The following is an 11,315-nucleotide window of genomic DNA, read 5'->3' as shown; positions in this document are numbered from 1 at the left end:
GGAGCTGTTGCTGCCTGACCTGGCTCAGAGCAGGCCCCAGGCTGTCCCAGTCTCTGCTGGGACCTGGGAAGACCTTGGGCTTGGAGTGCCTGGACACTGCTCCATCCTTGCCCAACACCTTTGAGCCGTGCAGCTTCTTGAGGAAAAATAGGGAGGGGATTTCAGGAGACGTGGTGCTGCTGTTGGATAACTGTGGATGTGAAGGATGCCATGCAGTAGAATTTCCTGCCTTGGAAAGGAAAGGAAGAAGAAAGAGGGGGACTTTCTTCTTGGAAGGTGAATGTACAAGTCAGCAGTGACAGATCCCTCCTCCAAATGTGGGGTTCCAGCAGAGGGACCCTGGAAAGCAGCAGGTGCTCTTGTCCAGAGGAGCACAGACGAGGAATAAACTGTTCAACAGCCACAAAGGCAGCCACAGACAAATATCTTTGGACTCCTGGCACGAGGAAACCAAACTGGTCCTCACATCCCTGCCTGTGTCCCAGCAGCAGCCGTGGTGGCCCAGGGAAGAGGCAGCTGGAGGGAGAGAGGGACTGGTTTGGCTGCCCCGGGCACCCAGCAGGGCACACTTTGCTCTCCTCCCTCCCTGCTGTGCTGATGGGGGTGACAGCTCCTCGTGCTGTTCCCAGGGAGGGATCCAGCTGTGCTGCTCAGCCCTGTTCCCACAGGGAAGCCTGTTCCAGCTCCTTCCAGCCCTCCCTTTGATCTCGTTTGACGTGAGGAGACATGTCAGGCAGGTAGAGGGAAGCAAACACAAGCAGCCCCGGTCCCTGCTGGCACAGGAGCCGCTCTGAGCAGGGCTCTGAGCACACACCTGCCTCCAGCCACAGATCCTTATCAGCCCCCATTTCCTTTCTCTCCACGCTGCTCTGGAGCTTCTCTTCTCGAGGCAGCTCTGCAGCTCCTGCCCTGCTCAGCCACGTGCTGTGCTCCCGTGCCCCCTCTCCCTGGCATTTCCCTTCTCTCCGGGCAGAACCAGGGTGGGAAATGCCCTTCTGTGCCCCAGAGACAGGGGATGCAGAGCTGCAGTTCCTCCCTGAGGGGCTGCAGCAGCAGCAGTGGGTGACAGGGTCCCTCCCTCAGAACCAGGGGTTTTGGCTGAGCAGGGTAAAAAGCACCACAAAAGTTGGAGAATGTGCTGGGCCAGGGGCAGCAGATGCAGCAGAACACGGTGTCACCCACCTGTGGGTGTTGGAGAGCACTGGATGTTCTGGACCTGCTGAGGGAGCAAATGTGACAAGGGTATTGTTGAGATGCAGCAAACTGTCCCGGGGGTCACCTCTGGCACCAGCTGCAGGATGGTGTGGGGAGGAGAAAACCAAACTGGGGTGAGCTCCAGGCTGGGTGTTCTGGCCCATCTGCTCTGGTTGTTTTACAGGGCTCTCAGGGCTGGAATCCTCTGGTGGGACAGACCCTGCCCAGCCCTGCAGCCCCACGGGAGCTGTGCTGCTCAGATGGGGCCCAGCTTGCAGAGCTCTTGGCTTTACCCAGGCACTGATGGATCTGCTCCATCCGGCCTCCTGCTGGGAGGATTCCTGGGAAGCTCCTCAGCCCTTCCAGCCCTCTGTGTTCCCACAGGCACCAGGGAGGCAGGGCTGCCTTCCTGCTGTCCCACCTGCCTCCTCTGTGCTGGGGGGTGACTGGTGCTGGTGCCAGGGCTGGCCCTGAGCGGGGTTTGGGGAGCAGCACTCGCCCTTCTCCCCGTGCCTGGGGCTGTGCTGAGGCCTCCACGTTGTGACACTTGTGGAAATGCAGCTGGGACAATTTCTTCTTCCCCAGGGGAGCTTGGTGCTGCTCAAGGACCCTAGAGAGAACAGGATTGGGAAAACAATCCAAGGGTGGGCAGAGGAACCGAGGCACAGACAGGGTGCTGACACCTCCCTGCCTGGGGCTGGACCCCACTCTCAGACCAACACTTTATCTTTTAGATATCCTGCTCTGTCCTGCAGGGTTCGGGATCCTCTGAAGCAATGGGAAAGGAAGCAAAAGGAAAACAAAGGGGTTTTCCTGCCAGCTTTGGTCACAGGAAGCCCTGTGCTGTGTGAGGGAACCACCAGCCCCGAGAGCTGAGGCGCTGGGCTCTGAGGCCAGAGCAAAGCAGAAGTTCAGGCAGAGGAAATTCCCATTCCCGTTCTCCTCCTCTCTTAGTTCAGTGTAAAGCCACAGTTAAAGATGAATTGCCTCCAAGTAACACAGCAGAGCTCACACCCACCAGCACCTCCTTGTGCCCCAGATCAGAGCTCTGGGGGGTTATTAACTGCCTCTGGGGTCCTGGGGTAGCATGACTGTGTTGTGAGAACCATCGGCCTCTGCACAAAAACCGTGCCACCAAAAAAAATAAAACTTCTCTTTGAGTGGCCTCGGTTTTGTGCTTTTTGGTTTTTTGAGAAAGGAAGATACAGACTGTGGGATGCAGCAGTTGGCCAAGAGCGGGATGGGAGTGAGGGAAACACAGAACCAGAGGATTTTACTCCTCGTTGTTTGTTTAATCAGCTTTGCTGTTGTGTTATAATCTCTCAGGTGTCACATAAAGGAAGTTCTAAAGTTCGTGCTGGAGTAATTATTCAATTAATGTCCCCAGAGGAGGCTGTTGGACATTTCTGTTCTGGGTTAAAGACACCTCTGCTCCCCCCAGCATCAGCCCCGACAAAGCAGTGCGAGAAGGGTCCCTGTACCTTTGCTGGTGAGGAACAAACTGGTTTGACTGGAGTCCTTTCTGTGCACACCTGGTCTTCAGCTGCCTCTGAGCCTCCCCCTGGCTGAGGCAGGACGTGCTGGGCTGGAGTCAGCTCAGGTCTGATGGAAAACAGGCACAGGAGGAACGTCCCAGCCCCGGTGCCAGGCCAGGAACAGTGAAACCAAATTTGGCCCGAAGGATTGCTGCCCTTCTCCCAGCTGAGCTGAGCTCCAGCCTGGCTGGGACATTCTTTCCTCCTGGCTTCTCCAAGTGCTTCCTCCCCCCACACCCTCTGTTTTCCAGGGCAGGCATTTTCTGCTGGATCCCCTTGGATATGAACAGCAGGACGGGAGCAATGAGGGAACTCCTCCCCATCTCCTGCTCTGCCCACTGCAGCCACGCTGCCAGTTTGCTGCAGGGCACGAGTTACCCCAGCCTGGGGACCTCCCTCACCTGGGCAGGGCCCGGCCCAGGTGCTGCAGGAGAGTCCAAGAGCAGGGGATGTTCCAAATTCCAGCCGAGCTGCACATCCCCACTGCTCCAAGGGCCCATCCATGGGGTGGCTTTCCACGTCCTCTTCCCAAGGCAGGTAGGCTGGTTATCTGTTAAACAGGGACAGAGCAGGCTCAGGAGAGGGGGAACACACAGAGGAAATGAGGCAGCTTCCTGTTTGTTTATCCTGACCAAAAGCCTGTTGGGCTGCTCTGGCCCAGCTGCTGCAGAGCTCTCTCTGCCACTGGCATGAAAGGAAGAAGGAAGGAAAAGTCTCCCAGGAAGGAAAAAAACCAGTCAGTGCTGCCGTCAATCACTGAAGCCACAAGACTCCAGGGCTTTAGGTTAAAAACTGCCAGGCTTTTACCAACACTGGGCCCTCTAGCATGGATTTATCCCAGTAATGTTCTGGACCCAAAAATTCAGGGCTGTGTTTTCACACCAAGCTAAACCAACTCACACCTCTGAAGCCATTCCCACACATTCCCTCTGTTCCTGTGCCCCCTGAAGCAGTACCATGAACACAGGGATGGTGGGAAAGTGGGAATGCTCTGGGGGCTGCAAAGCTGAGCCACCCTGGGACCAGGGTTAGGGAGGGACAGGCATTTGCACCTTTCCATGTGCTGCCTCGGGCTGGAGGGGCTAAAACCTGGAGCTGCAGAGTGGAAAGGGCACCAGAGGTTTATTTGACAGGCTGGCACAGGGACTGAACCCTCCGGGACACTGTCAGACAGCTCTTGTGCCAGCCTGGGCTCTTCCCTCCTCACCTGGAGCCTGGGTTTGCCCTTGTCCATGTCCTTGTCCATGTCCTCTGCCCTGCCCGGGGTGACCTCCAGCTCTGCTGTCCCCAGGGGAGCCCCAGGGACACCTTCGGTCCCTCCCCAGCAGATTTGCTGCTGCCACCTGGTGGGAACCAGCAGGGAAAGGCCCTGCTGCTCCTCTGCCTGTGACCTCTGCAAAGGGGGACCTCTGCAAAAGGGGACCTTTGGAAAAGGGGACCTCTGCAAAGGGGGACCTCTGCAAAGGGGGACCTCTCCCAGTCCTTCCTCCTGCCACCGTGAGCAGCACAGCCCCAGCCTCCATCACCCAACCACACAACACTCCCCAGCCCCGAGAGTCTGGTGCCAAGTGTGACAATTTGTTGGAAAATCACGGAATCCCAGGATAGTTCAGGCTGGAGGGAACCTCTGGAGATCATCTGGGCAGGGTCACCCAGAAACCAGGTGGGAAATGGGAAGATCCAGGGGTACCTGGGTGAGGGATTAAAAGTTGTTAAATACACTAAATTCCAAGTGTTTTGTGCAAATAGGTGACAAAAATGAAGGAACACTGAGCAGAGGAAGCAGCAGAAAGCCCCCACACAGCAGAGAACTGGTAAAACTGCCCAAAGCAGGAAATTCTTCCATGCAGACAGTGGGAATCCAGCTGGGACAGCCAGGCCAGGGGCCACTGGCTTTTCTGGTCCCAGGTTTCTCCTCCTCCCCTCAGGGGGCACCATTTGGGACAACACTGTCCTGGTGTCCTGTGCAGGGCCAGGAGTTGGACTCTGAGCCTCGTGAGTCTCTCCCAGCTCAGGATATTCCACGATTCCCATCTGGAGCCAGGTCTCTGAGCAGCAATAAACACAACATAAACAAGGAGTTCATCAAACACACTCCAAACCAGGACTAACACACCCCAAACAGCCCCAGGTTCAGGAGCAGCTTTGAAGTGGGATGAGTTGGTGGCAGCTTTAGGCATTAAGGGAGGCAGGGACAGGGTCAAGGAGCAGTTTAACAGACAGGGAACGTTTGTAGAAGGAATTACACCCAAAAGCAAAGGAAACAGTGATTAATCAGACCCAGGGGACACCGACAGAGCCTCAGACACCTCCTCCAGAGAGGTAACAGCAGGAAACACTCCACACTGCACTGGAATCTCCACATGGAGGGAGAGGGAACGCAGAGCCCCGGGAGCTGAGCAGGGATTTCAGCCCCACTGTTCGGAGCCCAACACCTGGAGTGTGAAACTAAAGCAGGAAACACCGAGGGGGGGTTAAAAGGAGCCTTGGGAGAACAGTGGAAGCTTCCCCAGAAGTGTCTGAAGCAGTAAAGCAGAAGAATAAAGAACAAGAGCACCTGAGGGGAAAGAGATCTGGAAGTTATTTGGGAGTTACGTACCCGAGTCCTCGGCTGCCTGAAATACTTTGCAAGCTCAGGCACCTCATCACTGCAGGAGCACTCCCTGCCCAGCAGAAAAAGCAGGAAAGGCTTTCCACGTCACCAGAAGTGAGGGCAACAAGTGCAAGGGGCTGAAAGGAGCCCACCCTCCCCAGCAGGCTCCACAGGAACCCTCAGGGCAGCAGTGACACCCACCCCAGGCTGGTGCTGAGGGATAACAGATCCAACCTGCAGGATGCTGCCAGGCTGGAACTGTGCAGGGAGAGCAGTAAAAACCCTCACAAAAACAAGACACTTGTTAAAGGTATTACCTTGTTGCAGGAATTCAGTGTAAGACTCATGTTCCAAGCTTCTAATTCCTCAGGATCACATTTACCTGTGCCAGGTGACTCTCACCCCACAATCCAGCACAAGCAGGACGTGTCTTGCCCCGCTGACCCAACCTTCGTTCTTCTGAGACAGCAGAAAATAAAGCAACGACCCACACTGCCCCCCTCGGGCCTGTGACATTTATTGAAGGCTGGTTACACACTCTCCCCCATCACATCTCCTCACAGCTCGGCCTCCCGAAATAAAAAAGAGCGTTGATGGAACAGAGAATTCTGCCCACCCCCGACTGCCTGAGCCACAGAGCACCCAGTGACCCCTCCCTGTGCCAGGGCTGGCCTTGGGCAGGAGGAACAGAGCAGGGGGCAGCAACAGGGGCAAGAGAGGTCCTGATTCCAGCAGGATTCCCTGCAGAGGAGCCACCTTCTGGAATCCATCCCCTACAGAGGAATCTCTGCCCTCCTCACCCCAGCACGGAGCTGTGCCCCCAGCTGCCAGGGCTGTGCTTCCCACGGGCACAGCAGAGCCACTGCCCCAAGCTGAGGAGTCCTTTTGCTCTCAGGTGACCCTGTTACAGGACTGGCTGGAGGGTGAGCCCTGTCCCACAGTCCAGGCCCTGCCGCTCCGCAGCGGCCTGAAGGCACTGAGGCAGCCGAGAGCCCTGATGGACACGGCCCAGGGAGTCACCCTGCTCATCCCAGGAGGGAGGAGATGGGAAACTCTGCTCCTGGTGCTCAGGCTGCCTGGAAAGGGGCAATTCTCAAGCCTCGGGTGGTCGGTGAAGCCGCAGCTCTGCCGCGCGTGGGAGGAGACGCAGCTCTGGTGTCAACGCGCGTCGGCTTTTATTGGATTTTACCAATTGGAAAAGGGGTCGATTTCCGTTTCCTCTGCTTTTACCCAGGAGGAAACCGCGATGATTTGGTTCTGGAGAGGGCTGAGCCGGCAGGGCAGGGGCCCAAGGGCTCACTGAGGCAGCTGGAGGAGCACGGACTGTCCGGAGGGCAGGTAGGTGATGTTGCGGGAGCGCGAGAGCTGGTACGCGATGTCCTCGGCCGCCTCCAGCTTGCGCAGCTCGATCAGCCCGTCCCCGGCCGTGGCCAGGGAGTTGGCAATGAGCTCTGCTGCCTTGGAGTCCCCCTCAGCAGAGATCACAGCTGCCTTCTTCTGCTGCTCGGCCTGCAAGCAAAAGGAAAGGTGAAGGGATGATTTTTCTGCAGAGGAAATGAGCAAACCCAAGGCCGGTGCTGGTCTCGTGTTGGAAACACCCCGTCCCACCTCCCCACCCTCCTGTTCTCTCCCCTCAGGTAGAAAGTCAAGGTAAGTTCATCTTTTACTGGTTTTCTGCCTACTGTGGGGAAAAAAAAAGACAATTCCAAGATGATTTTCAACCTCAGGAAACATTAATCCACCTGAGGGTGGAAAATTGTCCAGGAGGGATTGGAGAACTTTAGCAAGAGAGTTCAAACCAGGTCAGATCAACTGTTTAATCAGCCTGGCTGCTGACATGCATCTTGCTGCACCCACAGGATTGATTTTGGGGCATTTTGCAGGTTCTTGCCATCTCAACAGGCACAGAACAGTTGAGAACACCTGTACTGAACATGGAATTGTCTCTGCAGGTGCTCCCTGAGATCCTGGGTTGATCCAAGATTACCTGTCAGTGACACTCCCAGCACACAGATCCCTGTGCATCAAACAGGGTATCAAACACCCTGCAAAGCTCTGACCACCCTCTCCAAATTCCACAAACAGCAGGAAATTGGTTGCAAATCTCATCCTTGGACCCCATTTCCGACTGGCTTTTCCTCCCTCCTCCACGCAGGCATTTCTGTTCAACATTCCAGGAACACTGACTGGGGCAGGAGATGAAAAAGAGACCCCCAAACCCACCCTGGGGCTTTATCCAGGGCCATCTCAGCACTGTGACCCTCGGGGACTCTGTCCTTCACCTGCCCAGGCTCTGAGCAGGTGAGCAGGATGTTCACTGGGAGCTGGAGTGGGAAGGAGACACCAGGAACCAATTCCAGGTTTCTCAGAAGGACAAGTTACCTTTTCCACAATGAATCTGGCTCTCTCAGCTTCCTGCTGGGCCACTTGCTTCATTTCCACTGCCTCTGTGAACTCCTTGCCAAAGGTCAGGTGGGTCTGGAGGGCACAAACCAAGCCAAGTCCACAACACTGACAGTTCTCAGCAGCTCTGCTGTGACCCTGCCTGGCCCAGGACACTGGAATGGGGGGGGAAAGCCAGGATCCCAAAAAGAACTGGGACAAGGGGACCTCCCCATCCCACAGCCATCCCCATCCTCAGCCCGGGCTGCCTGGACAGCTGAGAGCTCCTGGGATGGGACAGGGGAAAGCTCAGCTTCCCTCAGGAGTGTGCTCAGGGAAAAAATCCAGAAACAAAGTGTCAAAAATGACATTCTGCAGAAACAAAGTCACCTCCCTGCAAACACTTCCCCTGTGTCCCTTCTCCTCTGTTCTGAGGGAAGCCTCAGGTGGATGCACAGGCCAGATTACAACACATTTCATTTACAAAGGGAGAAATGTAACTTGTGGAGGCAGATGGGAGGGCAGAGCTCCCTCCTTGGACAGGCCTGGAAGAGGAGAACCAGGAGAACATTTAATGCTTTGCAGGAAAAGCTGCTCCCACAGTGGGTATTTTCACCCCTCCTCATTCCTGGTGCTTCCTTGGGGTGCCTGTGGAACAGCTGCCAAAGGCAGAGCCAGGTGCAGCCCAATCCATCACCCAGGGAAGCGTTTGCTCCTCTCTGGAGCTCCAAAAGCCCCGCACAGGGAGGGCTGTGGACGCACCAAGGGCTGCCCAAGGTCAGCGGGACAAAGGCAGGGGAGGGGACAGGAGCTGGGAGCACAACACCCTTCCAAAGGCACAGACACACACAGACACAGCCAAACCCCAGCCCTGCCACTGATTCCAAAGAGGGAAGTGGCAAAGGGGGAACTCCTACCAAGGACACGTCGTCCAGGATGAGCCCGAAGGTCGCTGCTCTCTCCGTGAGGTCCTCGCTCACCTGCCTGGAGACCAGCTCCCTCTGGGTGATCAGCTCTCCAGCATCAAAGCGAGCCTGGAACGGGGAATTCCTTCATGGAAAGGGTGCTCAAGCACTGGAAGGGGCTGCCCAGGGAGGTGGTAGAGTCACATCCCTGGAGGTGCCCAAGGAAGGACTGGATGTGGCACTCAGAGCTCTGGGCTGGGGGACAAGGTGGGTGGACTCGATGCTCTTGGAGGTTTTTTCCAACCTCAGGGATTCTGGGATCCTGTGAAAGCTCCCAGAAGCAGGAGGTTCTCCATGCCCTGCCTGTCTTTGCACCCAGCAGCCCCAGAGCTCTCCCCCAGCAGGCAGCTGGAGTAGGAGCAAGACTGAATGACTGGGAATTTAAGCTGGCAAGGGATTATTTGGCAGTTCCCTGGGGATGCTCCCAAACCCAGAGCTCTTCAGTCAGCTGAAATCTAAGATTAGAGGATAATGAAAATCCCGTTGTCCTGCTGGACACTCCCAGCTGGAAGAGCAGAGCTGGTAATGAAGGAACTCTTTCCATCCAGAGATCATCCAGCACGAATCAAATCAGGCCAAACAGTTGGAATGACCAAAGAACAATCAGCATTGCTGCAATCAGCTTTGCTGGGTGGCCCACAAGAGCCTGGGGGTGGAAAGGGAAGCCTTATCAGACTGCTGGAGGGCAGCTTAGCTGGGATTTTAGGGAAAAAATTCCTCCCTGTGAGAGTGGTGAGGGGCTGCAATGGATTTCCCAGAGAAGCTGTGGCCGCCCCATCCCTGGAAGTGTCCAGGGCCAGCCTGGATGGGGCTTGGACCAATCTGGGTTGGAACTGGATGAGCTTTAATTTTCCTTCCAACCCAAACCGCTCTGGGATTCTGCTCTTCCCAGGCACGACACATCCCACGCTCCAGCGGGTCCCTCGCTGGCAGGAGAGGGAGGAGAGAGCCTGGCAGCTCCCAGGCTGTCCTTACCACGACAGACTTGAGGATCTCGGTGGTGATGGAGGGCAGGACCCGCTCGTCGTAGTCCTCGCCGATGCTGGTGAAGATGCGCGGCAGCTGCGCCGTCACGGGCCGGAACAGGATCCGCAGCGTGATGTTCACGTTCTGCAGGTCTGGGAGAGCCAGGAACCCCTGACTGGGCTGTCCAACCCAGCCCTCTGGGGTTTGTGCCACAAAACCAGCTGGTTCTCCTGCCCCGGGATCCCAGCCCTCCTCGCTGGGAGCCTCAGTGTGTTTGTGGGGCAGGAATTCCCTGCCCTGCCCCAAGGACAGGCTTTCTGTGCAAAGGGATCGTTGCCATGCAGAGGATAAACGTACAAATGTCCCCAAGGGGTGCCAGGGGGGTGCCAGACTCTGCCCAGTGGTGCCCAGGGACAGGACAAGCACAAACTAAAACACAACAAGGGCCACCTCAACTTGATAAAAAACTTTTCCATGGAGGTGGCAGAGCACTGGGATGGGGGAGGCTCTGGAGTTCCCTCTCTGGAGACATCCCAAACACACTCGGATGAGCTCCTGTGTCACCTGCTCCAGGTGACCCTGCCCTGGATGATCTCCACAGGCCCCTCCAGCCCCAGCTCTTCTGGGATTCTGGGATTTACAGGACCAAAGGAAGAGCCCTTTGACCTGTTCTTTGGTTAAAGAGTCACATCAAACCAGTCCCAACTGGGACAGGTGGGATCTGCACAGAATCCCAGGAGAGCTGGGGTTGGAAGGGCCCTCTGGGGATCACCCAGTGCCACCCCAGGGGCAGCTGGAGCAGGTGACACGGGTGTGTTTGGGATGTCTCCAGAGAGGGAGACTCCACAGCCTCCCTGCTCACCTGTCCCAGTGCTCTGCCCCTGCCATGGAAATAATTTCTCCCTCACATTGAGGTGGAACCTGTGGCTCAGTTTATGGCCGTTGCTTCAGGGCTCCATCTCCAGCCCGAGGGAACAAGCTCTGGGCAGCCCCATTCCCACCGTTCCCACCCCAGGGCTCACCTTTGCTGCCGGTGATGACGGGGATGTTGCGGGGGCGGGAGCGGCAGTCGAAGATGATGGGCTTCTGCACCCAGGGGATCAGGAAGTGGGTCCCTTCCCCCACCACCACGTCCTGCACCCCTCGGAACCGGTCGAAGATCACGGCCCTGTGTCCTGCATCCACTGGGGAGGGAAACAGCACGTCAGGGAACCCCCAAAACCACCCCCTGGGAACGGGCCGGGCTCCCCACGGAGCAGCTCCGTGACAGCTTTTGGAGAAGGGACCTCCCAGCCCTCCTGATTGTGCAATGCTGGAGGTATAAACCAGCCCAGCGAGGCCCGGGGGCTGTTTTTATTTGGCAATAAAAGCCAAAACATTGACAAAACCATAAAATAAAGTGGCCTGAAGTGCCCGGCTCGTCCCACTCACCGTTGTACAGAGCAGAATTCACGACTCCACCTGCAACAGCCAAGCCCAGGCCGAGCTTCCCGATGCTCTCAAACACCTTCGCAGCCATTTCACCCCTGCAGCTCCAGCCCCCGTTGGAATTCCCTCCTGGAAACACCCCCCGGGACCGTCAAAACCTCGCCCAGCAAGGTCGGGGGGGTGTCCATGGAGCCGGGGATCGACCCCTTCCCAAAACCCCCGCAGCTCCTTCTCCTCCACCCAGACACCTCA

At 56.8% G+C, this 11,315-nt stretch overlaps 1 protein-coding gene and 1 long non-coding RNA gene across 3 annotated transcripts in view; both read right to left on the bottom strand.

Moving 5' to 3' along the window:
* On the bottom strand, positions 1 to 3,164 carry LOC113974178. Its single transcript, XR_003536468.1, has 3 exons — positions 3,131 to 3,164; positions 1,183 to 1,219; positions 1 to 229 (listed from the first exon to the last, which is right to left on the bottom strand). It is a non-coding gene; the product is annotated as an uncharacterized LOC113974178 (long non-coding RNA).
* Positions 3,165 to 5,821: 2,657 nt separating this feature from the next.
* Positions 5,822 to 11,315, bottom strand: part of PHB (prohibitin) — a 5,746-nt gene continuing 252 nt past the window's right edge. For both annotated transcript variants that reach the window (XM_027697076.1, XM_027697077.1), the window contains exons 2-7: positions 11,067 to 11,192; positions 10,658 to 10,819; positions 9,645 to 9,787; positions 8,622 to 8,738; positions 7,705 to 7,800; positions 5,822 to 6,831 (exon numbers count right to left, since the gene is read on the bottom strand). In XM_027697076.1, coding sequence (XP_027552877.1) covers positions 6,619 to 6,831; positions 7,705 to 7,800; positions 8,622 to 8,738; positions 9,645 to 9,787; positions 10,658 to 10,819; positions 11,067 to 11,154 — 819 coding nt within the window. In that variant the 5' untranslated portion in view covers positions 11,155 to 11,192 and the 3' untranslated portion in view covers positions 5,822 to 6,618. The remainder of the gene's footprint in view (positions 6,832 to 7,704; positions 7,801 to 8,621; positions 8,739 to 9,644; positions 9,788 to 10,657; positions 10,820 to 11,066; positions 11,193 to 11,315) is intronic.

This window comes from Neopelma chrysocephalum, unplaced genomic scaffold, assembly GCF_003984885.1.
Source record: "Neopelma chrysocephalum unplaced genomic scaffold, ASM398488v2 Primary Assembly neopelma1_118, whole genome shotgun sequence".
Classification (NCBI taxonomy): domain Eukaryota; kingdom Metazoa; phylum Chordata; class Aves; order Passeriformes; family Pipridae; genus Neopelma; species Neopelma chrysocephalum.
The sequence above is the reverse complement of the archived record's forward strand: the minus strand, read 5'-3'. Positions and strand labels throughout refer to the sequence as shown.